Below are 20,921 nucleotides of genomic sequence, written 5' to 3'. Positions count from 1 at the left end.
AATTGAGCAATTACAGCAGTCTCGGTTCGAAATTTTGTGAAAAAATTCGACAGAAAAATGTGACTAAAATTTCCCCTCAGATGGGGGCTACATAAATAAATAAAACTAATATTCCTCCTAAGAATACTAAAAATAAAATATATGAATATCAAAATGTTTTAGTTATTAATCCTGAAAATATTGACACTAAAATAGTTTGGATTAAAAGTGTTAAACCTATTGCTAGTGGGTGTTTAATGTTTATAAAAATAAAGTTAAAAATAAATAAATAATGTGGCTAAAACTTTCAACATAACGAATATCGGCACTACCGTGCTATGGATGAAACGTTGATCTGTAACGAGAAATTTCTGAAGAAACTCCAACGAAGGCCAAATACCAAATTTCAGTCATTTCGGTTTATTAATATGACTAAAACATTAAAAATAGCGAAAATCCGGATAGTACCGTTCTAGGGGGGCCATATGAAGCCGTGGAGCAATAACGACAAATTTTAGCTAGGAAGTTTACACCCCCCCCCCCCCCCCCCAACAAAGACTATATACTAAATTTCCCTAAAATCAGGTGGTACAGTTCTCAGAACTATATGAAGGCGTGGATATATACCGACAATTTTTAGGCGTGGAAGTGTTATACCTCCAAAGAAGACTAAATACCAAATTTCAGCCATTTTGCCAATCCTTGCCAAAGCACTATATACGGGTGTATACTTAATGAGGGGGGATATACATTTAGTAAATATTACAGAAAGTACATCGTTTTCAATATAGAGTGAATATGCATCGATATTCTAGTACAATATTTCTATATTCCCAATTTTTAAAGGGGGGTTATATTCAAATGAGCCAAATTTTTTACTCCAATTTTTGTCTTTATTTTGTTTTTGTTGTATTATTCCTATATAAATTGGATTTTAATGCAAATGAATTACTAAGCTTACTCCAAACACATGAAGCAAAATATAATAAAACTTAAACACTTCATATCTTGTATAATTCGGAAAAAATGGGCGTTGAAAAAAATTTTGTAGCGGGTTCTATTCAAGTGAGCGGCTATACAGTGCCGCTTGTTAAATATTATTGTCTGCCGGATGATTTAATATGTCATCCCATCCCATCATTCTACTAATCCACGCGTTCCCTACGATATAGGGAGGGTGGGGCGGGAGTGAGTGCCGTGAGACCGAACGACCGTTTTTGGATCTTCGTTCTTTGGCGAGTGTCGACCACGATTGAATTCAGTAAACCAGTTTTCATAGTTCTATAGAATGATCCTTTATTGACATGCAAAAATTTAATTTGATCGATGCACTCTTGCCGTGATTATCCACGTCGAAAGTTGTGAAAATGATCGGACGAAAATGTTCACAAGTAAATTCCATTTTTTTTTTGGTAAAGTCATTGTTTCAAGTCACTGTAAACAACACATAACATGGTCGTATGACAAACTGTACTGAGTACGTGTAGAATGTCAAACTTTCCAACAAAAATCAAATGGCGCCTGCCTAGGCCAGATAGTTTTTAGTGCAGCCCTCGTATTTGCACTAAAGTGGTATTTTTTTAAACTAATTTCGCCGATATTTGAATTCTCATGCCAAATGTGTGTATTTTTTTATAAATACACTGGTATGCGAAAAATAGAGCCAACTGGTGTACAAGATTTTGTGAAAACTTCGTAGAAATGCGTCCAAACTTACCTCGAACACAAATATGGACCATATCGGTCTACTCTTTAAGGTACATCGCTCCAAAAGTTCAAAATTGTTAGCTCAAGCGTTTCTCTGGATGCGAGCAAACGACTTTGCCTTAAAATAACCCAACGTCCATCAACTAAAATTTCTGATGCGAAAAAAACTCTCGAAGAGAGTAACCAATTTTGTGCAATATTTAAGTTTTCTTTTGTGGTCACTCCTTGTTGCATCTTCCCTGAAGCAGGGTCGAAGTCAGATGACGTCCCCATTCAGGTGACGTCCCCATCCCCCTCCTAAGCGGCTTCGAAAAGTTATGTTGGATCTAGTTGTACACCCGAAATATTATTTCGTAGCGTTTTTATTTTCAAATTTTTCGAAAAGAGCGCAATTTTTGGTATCATTTTTTCCTTTTTGTTGGCAACAACAACACCCGTCCTTTTTCCATTTTCTGGAAGCGGCCAATTTGCTTTAGCTTTTTTCTTTTTCACAAGGTATTCGAAAAACCGATAATTTTCCATTTTCTTAAAAGGATGCTTTTTGACCTACTTACTTAATTGGTCCTCTACAGAACGTTTGTCCTATAAGTCTAACTAAGAAAAGATTTTCTTTCCTCTCTAATTGCTGCTTTGCTTTTTCAATTTGGAATATGTCGTTTTTCGATCTCATAGAGACACTTGTTTGCTCCATCGAAGCCTTAGCCTCTTAGATATGCGTGTACCCCTGTGCCCATTCTTATGTCATGTCCTAGCCAACGCAATCTTTGTATCTCGATATCTTGAACTATACTAATAACGTTGTATAGCAGATACAGCTCGTAATTCATACGACTTCGATTTTCACCGTTACCTACGGTGACCAACCGTACTCTATTATAGAGGACAGTACTCTATTTTAGGTGTCCGTACTCTATTTTTTCAACGTACTCTATTTGTCCTCTATTTTCATTATATGTACTCTATGTCCTCTATTATTAATTATAATAAAAATACAAGATCACTGAAATTTGAAACTCTGTGTAAGATGTTCTGAAGTGGGCAGGCTTTCTCTCGGGAATATGAGCAATTTGAGATCATTATCTTCTTGGAATATCATTGATCATATTCTAGATCAGGGAACTAAAATGCAAATTCACGCTAAAGTTGAAACTCTAATTCGATTGTCATGGAATTTTAAGTTTGCTTTAGAGTAATTGGACTAAAAAAGTTCTTGAAATTCATATTTGATAAATGTAGAAAAAAATTGTTGCCCGGAGTTGGAGCCAAATTAATTTTTCGACTCAGTCTCCGACTACAGCATAATTGCTCGACTCAGACTACGAAACCCTATTGACTACTGACTATAGGATGTTGCTTCATCACGTCGTCATCACGTAGAAAATTGTGTAAAATAGTCGTACGAAAATGTTCACAAGTAAATTCCATATTTTTTGCAAATTAATTCTTCAAGTCCTATCAAAAACGCAATACGTTGTACGTCAAACCGTACTGAGTATGCTTATGCTAGCAAATGTTAAGCTTTCCAATGGAAATGGTAAATAGCTTTTGGCATTGTTGTGTAGCCAGAATCTTATGTAGTAGCCCTCGTATGTGTACTCTATTTTCATCCAAAAATATTGGTCACCGTACCGTTACCGCATATTGGCCCGTAGGTCTCTCGATTACTTTTTCTCTCACACCAGTCTTCGAGTAGCAACAGTGTTTTGTAAAGTTTTATTTTTGACTGACGAAATTTGGCTATGTTTTTTAAACTGATTAAGTCGTCCACCAAGCCACAAGCTATTTGCGACGAGGTCATCAGGACGCTGGCCGGCAGCACTTTGTGGTGCTGCATATAAACCTTGTCGACTTGATATAAAACAATAGACCGGTATGTGGTATAGGGTTATGACTTTTTTACAACCTCATATCCCTGTATCATAGCGTGATGAGTTTTGCCATAAGATTACATAAAATCTTAATTATAAGGTGATTAGGTGAAAAAACCTCACGCACAAAATGATTTTAAAATTTGAATTTATCAAAATTATGGACAATTTTTTGAAGTCACTGAAAACAGATATATAATTGAAAATAAACCTTAGAGCCACATGAGATAATTAAAATGACATACAATTTATTTCTCACTATTTTGCTTCAATTCTGAGAATCGTAAAAATGTCGTAAACGCTTTTATTCAAAAATATAATTTTTTAACAAAAAACAAAAAATTTAAAATTTTTTCAAAGTGACTTTTTTCGCGACTTTTTTGATATTTGAATGAAATAAACGTTATTATAGTTATTAGTAGACTTAGATTTATTCATTCGTGCAACAAAAAATAATTTTTTGAAAATTTTTTTTTTTTTCATTTCATATATTTTTTCAAAAAATTATTTTTTTAAAATCGATTTGTGCGTGAACTTTTTTATATTTCAATGGAATAAACGATAGCATAGTGATTAATAGGCAAAAGTTCATTCATCCCTGCTACAGGAAATCATTTTTGAGGAAAAATGTCAAAAAGTCATAACCCTAATGTGGTAAGCTATGTTGTAAAGTGACAAAATGATCACGTACATAATACATGAACTATTACCGAGAAGCATCTTACAGTCATACGGGAATAGCCATCCAATAAGCAGCATACACTTCATTACATCTGCCCAACCGTATTAAAATGACAAGTTAGGTAAAGGAGAATTGGATTTTGTTTCAATTTGTAAACAGTCGTCATTGGTTATCACAATTAATTCTCATAAATTTCAAACCTCAGATCACTAATGTTGTTGTAAGCTCATCATCAACGTTCATTTGTGAAATATCAACAATTTTAGTTGATGGCCGTTGGGTTATTTTAAGGCAAAGTCGTTTGCTCGCATCAAGAGAAAGCTTGAGCTAGCAATTTTGAACTTTTGGAGCGATGTACCTGAAAGGGGTATATGGTCCATGTTTGAGTTCGATGTAAGTTTGGACGAAATACTATGAAGTTTGGACAAAATCATGTACACCAGTTGGCCCTATTTTGCGGATTCCAGTGTATTTATAAAGAAATCTACACAAGTTTGGCATGCGAATTCAAATATCAGCGAAATTAGTTACAAATACAACTTTCGTGCAAATAATACATAAAATCTGGTTTTTCCGCTTTATGCGCCGATATGGTTACTATACCCTACTCCACTATCTGGAAAGGATACGAAGGCGGCTCGAAAACTTTAAAATTTTTTATAGAAAGTTTAAATGTTTTTAGCCTAAACGTACTCAGGACAGTGACTTGAATAATCAATTTGCCAAAAAATGGAATTAACTTTTGATAATTTTTCACAACTTTCGACGTGGATAATCACGGCAAGAGTGAATCGATTAAATTAAATCTTTGTATGTCGATAAAGGACCATCCTACAGCATTATGAAAACCTGGTTTAATGAACAGTTGCCAAAAAACGAATATCGTGAGGGTCGACAAAAACGGCCGTTGTGCCAGAAAAAATTTAGCCGTGCGCGAACTGATAATGCAAGATCGCTATGTTATATACCGTGAGATAGATGCGTCCTTGGACATTTCTTCCACCAACTAACATTTGATAGTTGTTGTTATAACAGCTTCTATATGTATGTGTATGTCTTCATTTTATTGATTCGGATCTGCCTCCAGCTCCAAGCTCAGAAAGGACGCTACCTGAATAGGATAAGTCCAAAGCGAGAGCGGAATCAGGTTAGTCGGTTTGACAGGGCAGTTAAAAAGGTGCTGCGTAGTATGCGGACCGGTGCCGCATGCTGGGCAGATATTCTGCGTGCCATCAATCTTTGCCTAATAAGAATTGAGGCGGCTGCCTCAACCAGATCTTATTTGTGGCAACATGACTCTCGTTTGCCTTGGCAGCTGTTGCTCTTCCGCTACCACGGGTGGTGGATGATCTTCTAGGACGATATTCGTACTATAGGCTTCTAGAGCCTCAGCGACCGCATCAGTGTGAATATCTCTCAAACTTGCCTGATAAAAACGTTGATCTAGGGGTTCTCTCCTATATCTCTGGACCTCCCTTTCCAGATCACGATAATCTTCCCTGACTTGCTTGGGAGGTTCGGGCATATTCACCAGATGGTGATTTGGGTGGTCTTGCCTATAGCATCCCAGTAAGTACTGTATCGTCAACATCCGGTTGTATCGATGCACCGGCAGGATCTTAGTATTCTCATGTAAATGGTCCTCTGAAGACATGAGGTGACACCCTGTAGCTGTTCGCAGGGCAGCATTCTGGCAGATTTGTAAGTTATCCCATTGCGTATCACCTACGTTAGCAAACCACGCTGGCGCCGTATAGCTTAACACAGAGCGACCTACCGCGTTGTATGTGGTTAACAAGGTTAATTTATCTGCACCAAAAGTGCTGCTCGCTAGGGCCTTGAGGACCTTGTACTTGTTTCTCAACTTATCGCAGATAACTGCAGCATGCTCGGACTTTGGGGTAGTTTGTGTTCGGAATAATTAAACCGTCGACATGCACATTCCGTGGGAGCTTCAATGAGATAGGTGTTTAGCCTGCCACAAATGTTACCGATGTATATTGTCTTCGTTGGGGGTGTAAAACTTCTCACCTAAAATTTGTCGTTATTGCTCCACGGCTTCATATAGCCCCCATACAACGGTTCTATCCCGATTTTCGGTATTTTGAATATTTTAGTCACATTGCGCAGTGGTGGCACTAACATGGGAAGGTGTGACAAAAATACTTTTAGATAATATATCGAACTGAAATTTTTATCAATGGGTCTCAGTGGCCTAAAAACACTCTAACAAAAATATTGTAATCCTAGGTTCAAGTTTTCCCTGAATTGAAGTATTTTACTGTTACCAACACATTGTTCAATTGAATTTGCTCTCGTCCGGTAACAGGAGATTTTATTGCATAGTAAACCTCCTCGCGAAAAATTGTCAGTATTGGTCCATGATTTGGTATAATCCCATATGATTTATATATCGATTTATTTCGGCAGATATTAAGCAAATATTCAAACTCATTGGGTTTAAATAATGAACTCAGAATTCAGAAAACCTCCTTGTAAAGAAATGTGATATCGATCCACTTTTGAGCACAGCCTCCATATAGGGTTACCATCCATTTTTCGGTACTTTATAAGATGTTATGACCTTTTTCTGCAGAATTATCTGTAATAACGTATTTTTGGTTCTCAGTGCGGGGAAAATTTCCACGTTTTGGCGTGTTGTAACATTAGGGTGTCCCAAACAAGAAAAAAATATTTATTAAAGGGTATACCCCCAAAACCTTCTATATTTTTATACCCTCCAGCATATGGAGGGTATAATTAAATTTGTCATTCCGTTTGTAACACATAGAATTTAACCATGTCCGTCTGTCCATCCGTCCGTCTGTCTGTTAAAATCAAGATACAGCTCGCAATTTTAAGGATAGAGAGTCAATGTTTGGTACAGAAGTTTTTATTACTTGCGGGATGGTTGGTATTGAAAATGGGATATATCGGTCCACGTTTTGATATAGCCCCCATAGAACGGTACCTCCCGATTTTCGGTATTTTTAAGGTTTTAGCTTCATTATCCTACAAAAATGGCTGAAATTTGGTACGTAATCTTCTTTAGGGGTATAAAACTTACCCCCTGAACTTTGTCGGTATCAGTCCATGCCTTCATATAGCCCCCATAGAACGGTACCTCCCGATTTTCGGAATGTTGAACGTTGTGGCCTCAATATTCCACCGAAATGGCTGAAATTTGGTAATTAGACTTCGTTGGGGGTACTCAGACTTCCCCTTTAAATTTGTCGGTATAGGTCTATGCCTTCATGTAGCCACCATGGAAAGGTACCTCCCGATTTTCCGTATTTTGAAGGTTGTGGCTTCAATATTCCACCAAAATGGTTGAAATTTGGTATTTAGTCTTCAATGTGATATAAAACTGTTCGCCAGAAATTTGTCTGTACAGGTCCACGCTTTCATATTGCCCCATTTCCGACTAAAATTCGTCGGTATAGGTCCACATTTCGATATAGCCCCCTTAGAACGGCACCTCCTGATTTTCGTAATGCTGAAGATTGTGACGTCAATATTCGTTATTCGTCTTCCAAGAGTTATAAAATATTCCAGAAGAGTATTATCAGTATAGGTCCACATATCCCCATAGAAGCTTACTTCTTGATTTTCGGTATTTTTTTAGTTTTATCCACATTCTCTTACCGAAATATGGGAAATTTGGTATTTAGTCTTTCAGTCTAAAAACTTTCCGTCAGAAATTTGTCGGTATAGATCGACGTTTTGAAATAGCCCCCATAGAACGGTGCCTCACATTGTTTTACCGAAATTGCTGAAATTTAGTATTAAGTCTTCTTCATACACGAAAGGAAATCATTCCATTTTACTTCAATACAACTTGTGGTGGAGGGTATAACAAGTTCGGCCCGGCCGAACTTAACGCCGTTCCTACTTGTTTTCACGAGTTTTTAGAGCGGCTCCATGTTACCATGATAACAGAAATCGCTAATAGCAGAAAAAAGATTATATTGAACATAAATGTAAGAAAGGATAATAAAATTATTTAAAAATATCAGAATAAATATTAATTCAGCACATAAAAACCGGGCTAAACTTTTGTCCTTAACTGCTTGAACCGCAAGTGTGCGCAAAAAGTATAAACAGTTTTGAAATCTACAGACCATTAGCTATATAAAATATTTTCATTTTGACCAATATTATAAGTAAAATATTTGGTAACCCTGGCAAATTAGAAGAATTGTTATAAGTAGGAAAACGAAACTTAGGAGATTTACTAAATCATTCAACTTAATTTAAGGCGTGAATAATAGTCCTTTGTTTCGGAAACTGGCTCCAATTATCGCTACCAATATCACGATTTCATTCCGGCGAAGGGAATTGTCAATTGGCTTTTCAGCTTTATGGAATGATACCTTTTTTGCGAAAAACCGAACTCTTTAAGTGTCTAGTATTCTCAAATATATGAGAATCACACCCACATAAGAACAACGAAAAATTGCAAGAATAAGTTGAGTTTCGAAAAATTTGCATCTTTAAATTTTTAGAATTGTGACCACTGTGCATTGGTAAACCGAAATGACTGAAATTTGGTATTTGGCCTTCGCTGGAGTTTCGTTATGTTATAAGGTTTAGCCACATTATTTAACCGGAATAACTGATCCACGTTTTGGTATAGCCCCCACTTGAATTTTGTTGAAGATTTTATTCACATTTTTTTATCGAATTTTTTCTCAAAATTTCGAACCAAGACTGCTGTAATTGCTGAATTCGGAAAATTTTAAATATTGGGCCATGTTTTGGAAGGGTCAACGTTGACGCCACATATGAGCTATTTTAAAGGGAGTACTATCAGTTAAGGAATTCTTCTGCAAGGAATTAGAGGAAGAGCTTAGAGGAAGAGCTTAGTACTTACTGCAGGGAGTTTAGATACACAAAAACTGTTATAAAACCTCCAACTTACACCCTGGTATCATAGCGTTGGTAATTCTCTTTGAGAGCTAACCATTAAATGGTGGTGGCTGGTACATAAACAGGGGCTTCGGGTCAGCTGTTCCACTGAAATTTCGGGTCTGCATTTCCACAGGGTATTCCGCTCAACTGTTCCAATATACCTTCCGGGCAAAAGTTTCACTGGACCTTCGAGTCAACAGTTCTGTATTTAGTAATCAGTAGCGCATGGTAGAAGCTAGAGCGCAGCCCTAGACTAACATCCGAACGCCGAATACCTCATGTTACCGAATATCTACAGCAGAACACGGAAAACTTTGAATTTTTGTCCACATAAGTTTTTTCCCCACTCCGACTCTTGAATATTATCCGACCATCACAAAACACAATATGCTTCTTCTTCTCTGGCATCCCTACAGACTTTGCGATATCTACGTTATTTGACCACCTACCCCAGCCTACTTTGCAGCAATATATAGGAAATCTTATCTTCTTCCACTGACATTAGAATACACCTTCTACAAGCAGACATATTCGTATATGAATAAAACGTTGAATGTTCTCCACATAAGTTGTTTGCCCCTGAATATTTTCCGACCACCACCAAACTATATAGGCTTTTTCGATTAACCCTCAAGATTTCGTGACGATCCGATCAAAATTTCGGCCTGTAGCGTGATTTAAAAAAATGGAAAATGGGATGTATTACCGAATATTGCGATATCTGCGTTATTTGGTCAGCTACGCCAATCTACTTTGCATTATTGTAAAGATGGGATTTCCTACTTTCACAGTCAGGCTTTGTTTTTGGAAATTCCGCAACCAAAGCTTTAATGTTCATCATTATAAGTAAAATCGCAAAAATGAAAAGTTGGGTTTTATTTGCGACTATTGTGATATCTTCGTTGATTGACCACCTACAACTACCAACTTTACATCGCTAGAAAGGTGATATTTTCTACGTTCATTGTCAGGTTTTGCTTTTGGTATACCCCTTATAGTATCTGTGATATTTTCGGTTTAGAAAAAACGTTGACTTTTTCTCTTTTTTTGCGACCATCATCAAAATAGGCTTCTTCCACTCCGGGACCCCTACAAACATCCAAAATTTGGTGACGATCCGATCAAAATTGGGAACTGTAGCGTGATAACAAAATTTAGACGGACTGACGGAGGGACCGACACACCCTCCCCACATAGTGGTGTAGGGTATAAACAGTTCAAGATTCTAGCTTAAGCCGTTTGGTCTGGACGCAACTGAATCAGCCAGTTATCTGATTACTCATTATACCCTCAGCCTTTAGGCTAAAGAGGGTATTTACACTTTGATACGACCAAAAATGTGCCTCATCGAAATAATGGTTTTAGACTCCAAGTATGTTTGTACGATATCCGTTTCAGACAATTTTGAGTAGATCTAGCAATGTCCGTCCGTCTGTCTGGCAGGCTGGTGCGCACGATAACTCTCGAACGGATCAATCGATTCCGTTCAAATTTTGGGTATCGAAATATTTTATTCAGATTCGACTTAAGTTCGAAGATGGGCTATATAGGTCCACTCCTTCAGGTACCTCCCCCACAAATGTTCAAAAATTGTCGCAAAACTTGTGCGCACGATAACTCTTTAAGGGAATAACCGTTTTGGTCCATACTTGCATCATGTAATTTCTACCAAACTAAGATGAGGTTTCAATATGGACTCAATCGGTCCACTCCTTCGGGTACCTCCCACACAAAATTTCGGAAAAGTTCGGTTTAGAACCTGGTCTCGAATCGCCTCCTTCAGGTACCTACCCCACAAAAGTTCAAAAATATTCGGAAAAATATTGCGCACGAAACTCTTGATGGGAGTGACCGATTTGGTCAATACTTTACACATTCTCATAATATCTACCAGATATAGATCAGGTTCGAATATGGACTATATTTGTCCACTCCATACCGTACCTCCCGCACAAAATTTTGGATAAGTTCACTTTAAGACCTGCTATTGAACCACTTTGATTTTTGATGAAGCAACTTACATTCGCTGCCTCAATTACGGTGGTAAAAGTTGTTTCAGGGGCAAGTCCATACTTTTTGAGAAAACAGCCCGAATGGTGTAAAAACCCCCTATGGCACCCCCTTAGTCTATGTCGGTCCATTCCTTTAAGTAACTTTTCCGCAACATTTTTGAACTTTAATCCTAATCAAAATTTTTGTCGGTTCATACGACCAAAGTTTTGAATAGATTTTTTATGAAAAATGTGTTTCAATTTCCACAGGCTGAGGGTATATCTCTGTCGGCAAGCCGACTGATACTTTTTTACTTGTTTTTATACCCTCAGCCTTTAGGCTAGAAAGGGTATATACACTTTCATACGGGTAAAATGTGCCTCATCGAAATAATGGTTTTAGACCCCAAGTATGTTTGGACGAAATGTATTTCAGACATTGTGTACATTGAAAAATGGGATTACCAAGCAGGACTATAGGAAAAGTTTGGAGTTTCAATTAACTGACATAATTTCGCATATACATTTATCTAATGAAGTGCGATATATATATACTAGTTTCCAAGCCTTGCCTTCGTCTGCCACAACAACATCCTAATACACCTGAAGATCGGCTTTACCACCCGTGAAACGTAGTGTTGGATGCGTGGGACTTCGGTAGACTCCTAATTTTTCAATGTATCTCTAAAGGCCTAACAGCTCAACTCGAAAGAGAATTAATTTAATATCACTATAAATGGCCTTCGCCTTAATAAGGCAAAAATAAAAAACAATTTGGAGTTGATTTAGCAATGTCCGTCCGTCTGTCTGTCTGTCTGGCTGGTGCGCACGATAACTCTCGAACGGATGAACCGATTCGGTTCAAATTTTAGCTTTCGTAATATTTTGGCCAAACTTAGTTTAAGTTCGAAGATGAGCTATATCGGTCCACTCCTTCCGGTACCTCCCCAACAAATGTTCGAAAATGTTCGGAAAATTTGTGGGCCCGATAACTCTTGAAGGGAGTAACACACTTGGTCCATACTTTGCACATCGTGAAATTTGTACCAGACTTAGATAAGGTTCCAATATGGACTCAATCGGCCCACTCCTTCGGGTACCTCCCACACAAAATTTCGGATAAGTTCAGTTTAGGACCTGTTCTCGAATCGCTTTGATTTTTGTTGCAACAACTTGTATTCATTGCCTCCCATACGACGGTACAAGCTTCATCAGAGGCAAGTCCATACTTCCTGAGAAAATAGTCTGAAAGTTGAAAAAAGCCCCTATAACACCGTGTGTAGTTGATGTAGCGCATGATAACTCTCGAACGGATCTGCCGATTCTGTCTAAAATTGGGACTTCGTAATATTTTGTCCAAACATAGTTTACTTCGAAGATGAGCCATATCGGTCCACTCCTTCAGGTACCTCCCCCATAAAAAAATCTAAAATGTTCGGAGAAAATTGTGCGCACGGTAACTCTTGAAGGGGTGGCCGATTTGGTCCATACTTTACACATCCTAATATACCTACCAGATATAGATCAGGTTCGAATATGGACTATATTTGCCCACTCCTTCTGGTACCTCTCACACAAAATTTCGGAAAAATTCATTTGCATTCGCTACCTCCATTACGCCAGTAAAAGTTTTTTTCAGGGGCAGGTCCATATTTCTAGGAAAAACAGCCCGAAAGGTGTAAAAAACCCCTATGTCACCATATGTGCCGGTCGGAGAGCACGATAACTCTCGAACTGTTCAACCGATTTGGTCCAACATTTGGTCTTCGTCATATTATATCCAAACTTAAATTCATTGAGCAACACCGGTGCACAACATCCGGTACTTCTCCCCAATATTTAAAAAAAATGTCACTAGGACGATATCACTTGAATGGGGCAACCAATTTGGTCCAAACTTTGGATCTCCTAATATTTTGTCCTAATATTTTGCCAATTTAGTTTAACTTTTAAAATGGCCCATATCGGTCCTCCTTAAGGGTACCTCCCCCACAAAAGTTCAACATTTGTGTCTTGGTGGAGTTAATTCCTAATCCACATTTTTGTCGACAAGTTCAAATGTCCAAAAAGGGTAACAAAATTCTGAAGAGACCTTAAATACATTCTATCTGTCCGTAGGTATAAGTTTCACTTTACATTGGCTGAGGGTATATATCTATCGGCAACGCCGACTGACACTTTTTTACTTGTTATATAGCATTTCCAAATTAAATGAAACCTTTTCCAAATTGAATGAAACCTTTTCCAAATTAAATGAAACCTTTTCCAAATCAAATGAAACCTTTTCCAAATTAAATGAAACCTTTATTTTTATTGAAAGAAAAAAGCCAGAATATTTTGAAAAGAGAAAGAAATAAAAAATTATATGGATTTTCAACGATTTTTTACTTAAATTCTAATCTTAAGTAATGACATAAAAATGTAACTCGCTCCATGTTTTGCTTCCTTGAACATAAACATTTCATAATTTTTGGGCATCAATTAAGGTTATAGCGAAATAATCCTAAAGAGAGAATTTAGGTTTAAAAATTTTCTAATAACACTGTGACACAAAATGGAGGTGAAAATCTGGGGATGAAACCCTTGGTGAGTATATTAAGAATCCTGAAGGACAGATCCGCCGTGAGTCGAAATTCCGAGTTATCGCGTGATTAAGTTTCTGCTGAAGCCCATATAAGGCATCGGAAATTAACGTTATATCCTTGTTAACAGTTGTTTTAGCTTATTTATGAAATTACTTGTCTTCAGTCAGATCGAATGAGGATTATTTTCGTAGAGCATTTCGACCTTCTAACTTGCTTCCTTCAATGTCCTTTTCGTCACTTATTTTATGAACCGCTATAAAAGTACCACATGATGACGTTTTTAGCTTCGAAATGTTCTTCAAAAATGTCGCTCAGAAAATGTTAGGTACGACCCTGGTTGACAACTAATCGATTTTGTAATCATGGTCTGTTGTTTGAGCTGTTCGATACAATGCTCAATCACGTCAACGGTATCACGATCTATTGTCCGATCGCGTAGTACGATTCTGGCACACAATTTTGTTTTTGAAAGTTATTTTTTAGGATAATTTTTGTGCAATAACTTAATAAGTAAACGAATACACATAACGATAGAATTAAACCGGTGTAATTTTAATGCCATATTCAGCAATGTTGAACCCAATGGTAATGGCATTTTCAAAAATAAAATTGTGTACCAGAGTGGTATTAAGCGATCAGACAATAGATCGTAATATCGTTGACGTGATTGAGCATAGCAACCAACATCTCAATAAACAGGACTGCTCCAATTATGTAATGAGAATGTCCGGTGAAAATTCCACAAGCAGCAAATCGTGAACCACTTCATTAGGTAATACAATTAGTCCCTGTTATTATATATTAGCAATTTTTAAAACTTAATTCTCTCTTTAGCATTATTACGCTATAACCTTAATTGATGCCCAAAAATTATAAAAAGTTTATGTTCAAGGAAGCAAAGCATGCAGCGAGTTGCACTTTTAGGTCATTACTTATGATTATAATTTAAGTAAAAAATTGTTGATACCCCATTGATTTTTTATTTCTTTCTTTTTCAAAATATTCTGGCTTTTTCTTTCAATAAAAATAAAGGTTTCATTCAATTTGGAAAAGGTTTCATTTGTTTTGGAAAAGGTTTGATTTGATTTGGAAAAGGTTTCATTTAATTTGGAAAAGGTTTCATTTAATTTGGAAAAGGTTTTATTCAATTTGGAAAAAGTTTCATTCAATTTGGAAAAGGTTTCATTTAATTTGGAAATGCTATATATAGCAAATGTGGATTCAAAAAATAATTTTTATTAATTATTAGAATAGTAAAAATAACACTGCTCAACAAAATTGAAAAAGTTGAATGTTTCAGACGAAGTTGCAGTTGTTTCTAGATGAAATCGGCGAGTTATTTTCAAATCCGGTGCCGGTTTTTCTCCATCAGTTTAACCCAGACTTTCGTTATTTTCGGATACAAACAAATATTTTTTGTGGGGTTTTCGACATTAATATATTAAGGAGATGTTGTACGCTCGATACAAATCGTTTTTGAAATAGTTATGGTGAGTATATATCAAAAAAATATAGAAAATATACGACGGACCTTGTAAAAATTGCTTATTTTGAGTACTTTAAGCTATAATTACGTCATCGGGGGATGTTATAGGATCTTCATATGGCAATGCGGATATGCTTAGGGTGTCTACTATATAGTCCAGTATTCAAATATATAATATAAAGTTCATACCGCCCATGATTCGACCATAACCTAAAAATCATCATGAAGACTGCCATTGAAAAGTAAATGGCTTATGTGGTAATGATATCACTGGTAAATTATTTCCCTTTCGCAGTCTTCATGGTGATTTTTAGGTTATGGCCGAATCATGGGGGCTATGAACTTTATATTATACATTTGAATACTGGATTATATAGGAGACACCCTAAGCATATCCGGAGTACCATATGAAGATCCTATGACTTCTCCCGATGACGTAATTACAGCTTAAAGAACTCAAAAAATGCAATTTTTACAAGGTCCGTCGTATATTTTCTATATTTTTGATATATACTCACCATAACTATTTCAAAAACGATTTGTATCGAGCGTTTGTATCCGAAAATAACGAAAGTCTGGGTTAAACTCGTAAAAACCGATTTTGAGCTATATCTCAAAAACAAGAGCTGATGGAGAAAAACCGGGACCGGATTTGAAAATAACTCGCCGATTTCATCTAGAAACAACTGCAACTTCGGTTGAAACAAAAGTCCTGTTGACCAGTGTAATATACCTTCTTATTATAAGGACATTGTACTGGGGTGTTTTTTGTTTGTTTATAATCCCAATATACATTCACAAATAAATAATGATAGTGGTCCCTTTAAATAATCATTTTCTCACTTTTAAAGTATCCAAACATCATGTATTTTTGTTGGTGTTGAACATTTGAATGTCATGAAGGGGGCGATGGAATTCTATCAAAACTTAACATGGGAAAACAACAACAGCACCAACATCAAATAAAATTTATTGGCAACTATAAAACAAATACAAAGCAAAAAAACAAGATATTCGAAATTCAGGGTTATGAAGTGCGAGTGTGCGATTGTGCGATTGTAGACTAGCAACTACCGGAAAAGAAAGAAATTGAACAGCCACACATTTATATAAATATAAACATTTCCGTTTCGTTTAAATAATGTCTGTCTGTCCGTCTGCAATAGGGTCAGTTGTTGGTTATTTCAAGTGGAAACCATTAGCTAGACATATTCATTTATCTTATTTCGCCTACAAATGTTTTCCCTTCGTTCTTCCCCTTCTTATGAATAATGGATAGTGTGCATGTATTTTGTTTTTTGATGAACGGATAAGGGTAGTTGGTAGTTTCTTAAAAAAATAAGGAATATATACAATGGAATAAACTTTTAAATCTGCAACTTACCACAATTGTTAAGATCATAAATGCTGACATTTTCTTCATCATTTTGTAGATTTGTTGTTCTTCTTAGTTTCCGGGTTTCACAATGACATAGTCCACTTTGCTCTTTACACTTCTACTCTTTGGATATGTTTCCGGAACCAGTTGAACTTTTTTCCTTTTTAAGTTTTTGTTGCTTTATATTTCGATTTATTTCCTTTTTTCTTTTGCTTGCTGTAAAACATTTGTAAAACTTTCTTTTGTTAGGAAACAAAAAAAAAATGTATCGAGCTTATTAAGATGTCAAAATTTAGTTTCAAATTGAGTTAATTTTCTTCTCTATTTTGTGTTCCTTATTTTTATTTGTTTTTAGAAACCTTAAGTTTTTATAAACTTTGGTAGATCGTCAATATAGGCTGTGTTAGATTAAAAGTATGCAGGGGTTTGATGAACCTATTCGGTTTTGTTGATGTCCGTGGAAGACGAAGAAACAGGGTTTCTTAGATTTTCACCTTTAAATAGGCATAATCTATTTTTGTCACAACGGATTTCTATTTTTCCCTTCCTTTAGAAGGATCGACCATTATTTTGCAAAACAATCCAGATATTTTTAAAATCGGTTAGCAAATTGCTTTGTTATATTTTAGTCCATCCAATTCAATTCAATGAAGACATTGAAATAGCAAAAATTCCCATGAACCTGAGAGCTATGGTCACCACCATCAATCCCTTGCGTGCAAAAACAGTTATTTGGGGTCAAAGGTCAAAATTGAAGGATTTTTTAGTTTTTCAGATTTTTTTCTTGAAAATCTGAAGGTGACTAGAGCAAATATTGTTGACAGAAAAATTCTCCACAAGTCTGGTCTTTATAATATTTACCTAGAAGGAACCATTCTAGATATATAGCGGTTCTATAAAACACATCATTTATATGCACTTATAAAGGAAATGCCCACATATTTAGGTGAACGGCTAAAATAACCGGAGTAACCGGGTCTGTCCCCCGAAAAAATATATGGTTCCTTGAAGAGCGAAATTATACATATCTTTTAAAAAATCCAATAAAATCGGAGCGTGTTTAGTGGAGTTATTCCATGTTAGAGTTATTTTATGCAAAAATAGTCCATTTAACCCACATATGTCACGGTGCTCTTGAACCAACTTTAAATGAAAGGAGCTTACACCTGGGAAGTTTTTGCGGATTCTGAAACTACAACGTTCATAGATGAGAAAAATCAAAAAACAAAAAAAAAAATCGCCGGAGCGATTTATAAATAAATCGCGATTAAAGTTCACATTTTTAAGGGTTTTGTAGGTTTTCACGATTTTGCTTGGAAACCGCAAGTCCTATCGAAATCAGATTAGAGAAAATATTGTAGCTGTGAAAATTCTCTACCAGATTGACCTTTATGATATTTCTGTAGGTTTTACCATTTTTGAGGTATAGAAGTTCAAATTGGGACAATAAACTGACTGTATCGCCTCCCTATAAAACAATGTCGTGTAAGGTGCGCCTTAACTACCTTTAACTAAAGATCGCTTACACCTGGAATGTTTTTGCGGATTCTGAAACAGCAATGTTCGTAGATAAGAACAATCCAAAAACAAGAAAAAACGGTAAGTCTTATCGAATTGTGACTAGAGAAAATCTTACAGCTGTGCAAATTCTCTACACGATTGACTTTCGTAATTTTTCCTAGGTTGTACCATTTTTGAGATATATAAGTTTAAGTTGGGAAATAGCAGTCATGACATTGTTTTATATAGAGGCGATACATTCGGTGAATTGTCCCAATTTGAACTTCTACATCTCAAAAATGGTAAAACCTACGAAGATATCATAAAGGTCAATTTTGTAGAGAATTTTTACAGCTACAATATTTTCTCTAATCCGATTTTGATAGGACTTGCGGGCTTCAGCGTTATCTTGAAAACGTAACAAAAAACGCACCGGCGATTTTTTTATTTTTAAGTTTTTGCCTTTTTAGGGGCGAAGGCCATTATTTGTGAGATTTTTAAATAATTTAATTAGTCGAGCTTTATGACCTAAGGAGATTACATTGAAAAATTGATATCTAGCGAAGCCCTACACACACATCAACCGCTATGTGACGATCGTTTCGTTAGCTGGTTAGGCTAAGGTTTTTTTGTTTTTTCGGTTTTTCTCATCTAGGAACATTAGAGTTTCAGAATCCGCAAAAACGTTCCAGATGTACGCTCCTTTCATTTAAGGTTGGTTCAAGAGCATCGATGTAATCGAAAGCCTAACGGAAAGGACCCCAACGATAACTCTCCGATTTTTTTGTAGTTTTTCAAAAGGTAGGCTTTGTTGCGCTGATTACTGAAATGTATGATTTTCATTGGCGGCGGATCCGGTACGCCGGTTATTTAAAACCAAATTTAAAAACGGGTTAGACTCGGTTCTACTTAACCGATTACTGCATGATTTGCAGACTACAATAACACCATTTGAGTAGGTTTTTTTGCACATTTCGGCCAAATATCCGGGGAAGTATGGACTTCTCACAATTACAATACCTGTTGTATGCAGCCGACTTAATCTTAATTTGCATGTAAGTGAAATTTTGAACATTTTGCGTGTGAGGTAATGGAGACATTGGCCTCAAATGCTCGACTGACATATCAAATAGCGGCTATGCGGATAAAATCTTATTTTCCATATTTCTCTTTACAAAAAACATTTTGTTTTAAGGTTGATATCTGTTGGGAAATTTTAGACCCATACATTGGGAAAGAAACATGGCCTTCCCAAATAAAAAACTATATCGGATTAATTAGGGCCAAAATTAAAAAATTCAAGACGATCTGTGACGTGGCCTTAAACTGCAGTTAATCTCAAATTTTTTTTGGAATTTTGTAGGGAAAGCAGATGGACCGATGAAAAAGATCTTCCCACTTAATGTAACTTTGAACAAAATATTACAATGTAAAAGGTGGGTACCGGATGGCGTACCCAATTCGAGAGTTATCATTATAGGCAGGCAGTTTTGGTGGATCCATTGTCTTTAGGGTTTTTGAGCGTTTATCTCATGAAGTATGGACCTGTCCACGAAAGTATTGTGCCCCTGTAATCAGGAACTGCCTTTGATAAAAATCCCAGAACAGGCCTAAAATATGATCTAAATTTGGATAATATTACGATGTACAAATTATGAACCAATTCCATTACTCCGTTCGAGAGTTACGTTTGATGCTAAACGAGGTGTAAACATACAGATCATTAAGGGGTTATGACCACTTATTGAGCACGAAAAATTAAAATTTTCATGAATTTTTTACAAGAAAGCTACCAAATTTTTCAGAAGATTTTGTTTTCATCTGATAGATCACACATTGAGCTACTATTCGAATTTTTTTTTGTTGAAAAATTTGCACAATGTTCCGACAAATGGCCGCCTACGAAACGCTGTTTTTACAAAAGCAGTTTGCGGTGCTCACTGTAGCTCGATAACGAATAAACTGATCAGCATATGTTTCTGTCGGATCATTAAGAACGTAATAATCTTGCACTTAAGAAAAGCGGAATTAAAAATATTCATTTTTAAAAAAAATGGGAACTGTCAAAGTCGTAAATCCGTCAAATTTTTTTTTAAAGTCTCTCTCTCTCTTATTTACAAGCTTTCTATATGTATATTAATCCCACAAAACCATATGAAGATCGGATCCTCCGTTTTCGAGCTACAATGGGCACCGCATTCCAAAATGCCATTTTGAGAAAACCGCGTTTCAAACTTCGATGTTACTTACAAATCACATAGCTCAGCTAATTTTTTGCAACATATTCTATTTTACCGTGTGACGTAGGGGATGAATGATACCAAGCAACGGTTTTGACCGGCTTTAACATGGCAAAGGCCAGGATTTATCTTGGTCCCTCTTTCATCTCAAGTGGGCACTGACCTCCCCGTGGTGTCACCTGGGGAACTGCCTTTAACACCCGTTAAAGGTAGTGAGCTAACATGTGCTGCGCGTTCAACTAAGAACGTTAAAAAAAAGCCTACTATGAAAAAACGAAAGAAAAGAAAAACAAACCCCTCTAAAGTTGACGAACCCCGCAAACGTTTCGCACTCTTTATAGAGAAGGTGCAGTCTTCGCATTGGCAGACGTACTAGAAAATACAATGCCGATATTACTGCCATACAGCAAATACGATGGATTGGGAAATGCGTCACAACAACACCTAAAGGTGACGCACTGTATTATAGCTGCCATGACGTAAAGCATGAGTTTGGTTGCGGATTCGTAGTTAGTCGGAGACTAAAACATCTTGTATCCAGCTTCACCCCAGTGAATGAAAGACTTGCTGCAATTCGAATAAAAGCTAAATTCT

At 36.4% G+C, this 20,921-nt stretch overlaps 1 protein-coding gene across 7 annotated transcripts in view; it reads right to left on the bottom strand.

Moving 5' to 3' along the window:
- Nucleotides 1-20,921, bottom strand: part of LOC141386523 (angiotensin-converting enzyme-like) — a 43,201-nt gene that overhangs the window by 18,510 nt on the left and 3,770 nt on the right. For 3 of the 7 annotated variants that reach the window (XM_073955132.1, XM_073955128.1, XM_073955129.1), the window contains exon 2: nucleotides 16,594-16,803. In XM_073955132.1, the coding sequence (XP_073811233.1) occupies nucleotides 16,594-16,635 (42 nt within the window). In that variant the 5' untranslated portion in view covers nucleotides 16,636-16,803. Of the gene's footprint in view, nucleotides 1-16,593; nucleotides 16,827-20,921 lie in introns of all 7 variants that reach the window. The other 4 variants (XM_073955131.1, XM_073955133.1, XM_073955130.1 and 1 more) reach the window with 2 other exon arrangements.

The sequence above is a fragment of the Musca autumnalis genome, unplaced genomic scaffold (assembly GCF_047663935.1).
Source record: "Musca autumnalis isolate F117 unplaced genomic scaffold, ASM4766393v1 scaffold_5, whole genome shotgun sequence".
In the NCBI taxonomy this organism is placed as follows: domain Eukaryota; kingdom Metazoa; phylum Arthropoda; class Insecta; order Diptera; family Muscidae; genus Musca; species Musca autumnalis.
The sequence above is the reverse complement of the archived record's forward strand: the minus strand, read 5'-3'. Positions and strand labels throughout refer to the sequence as shown.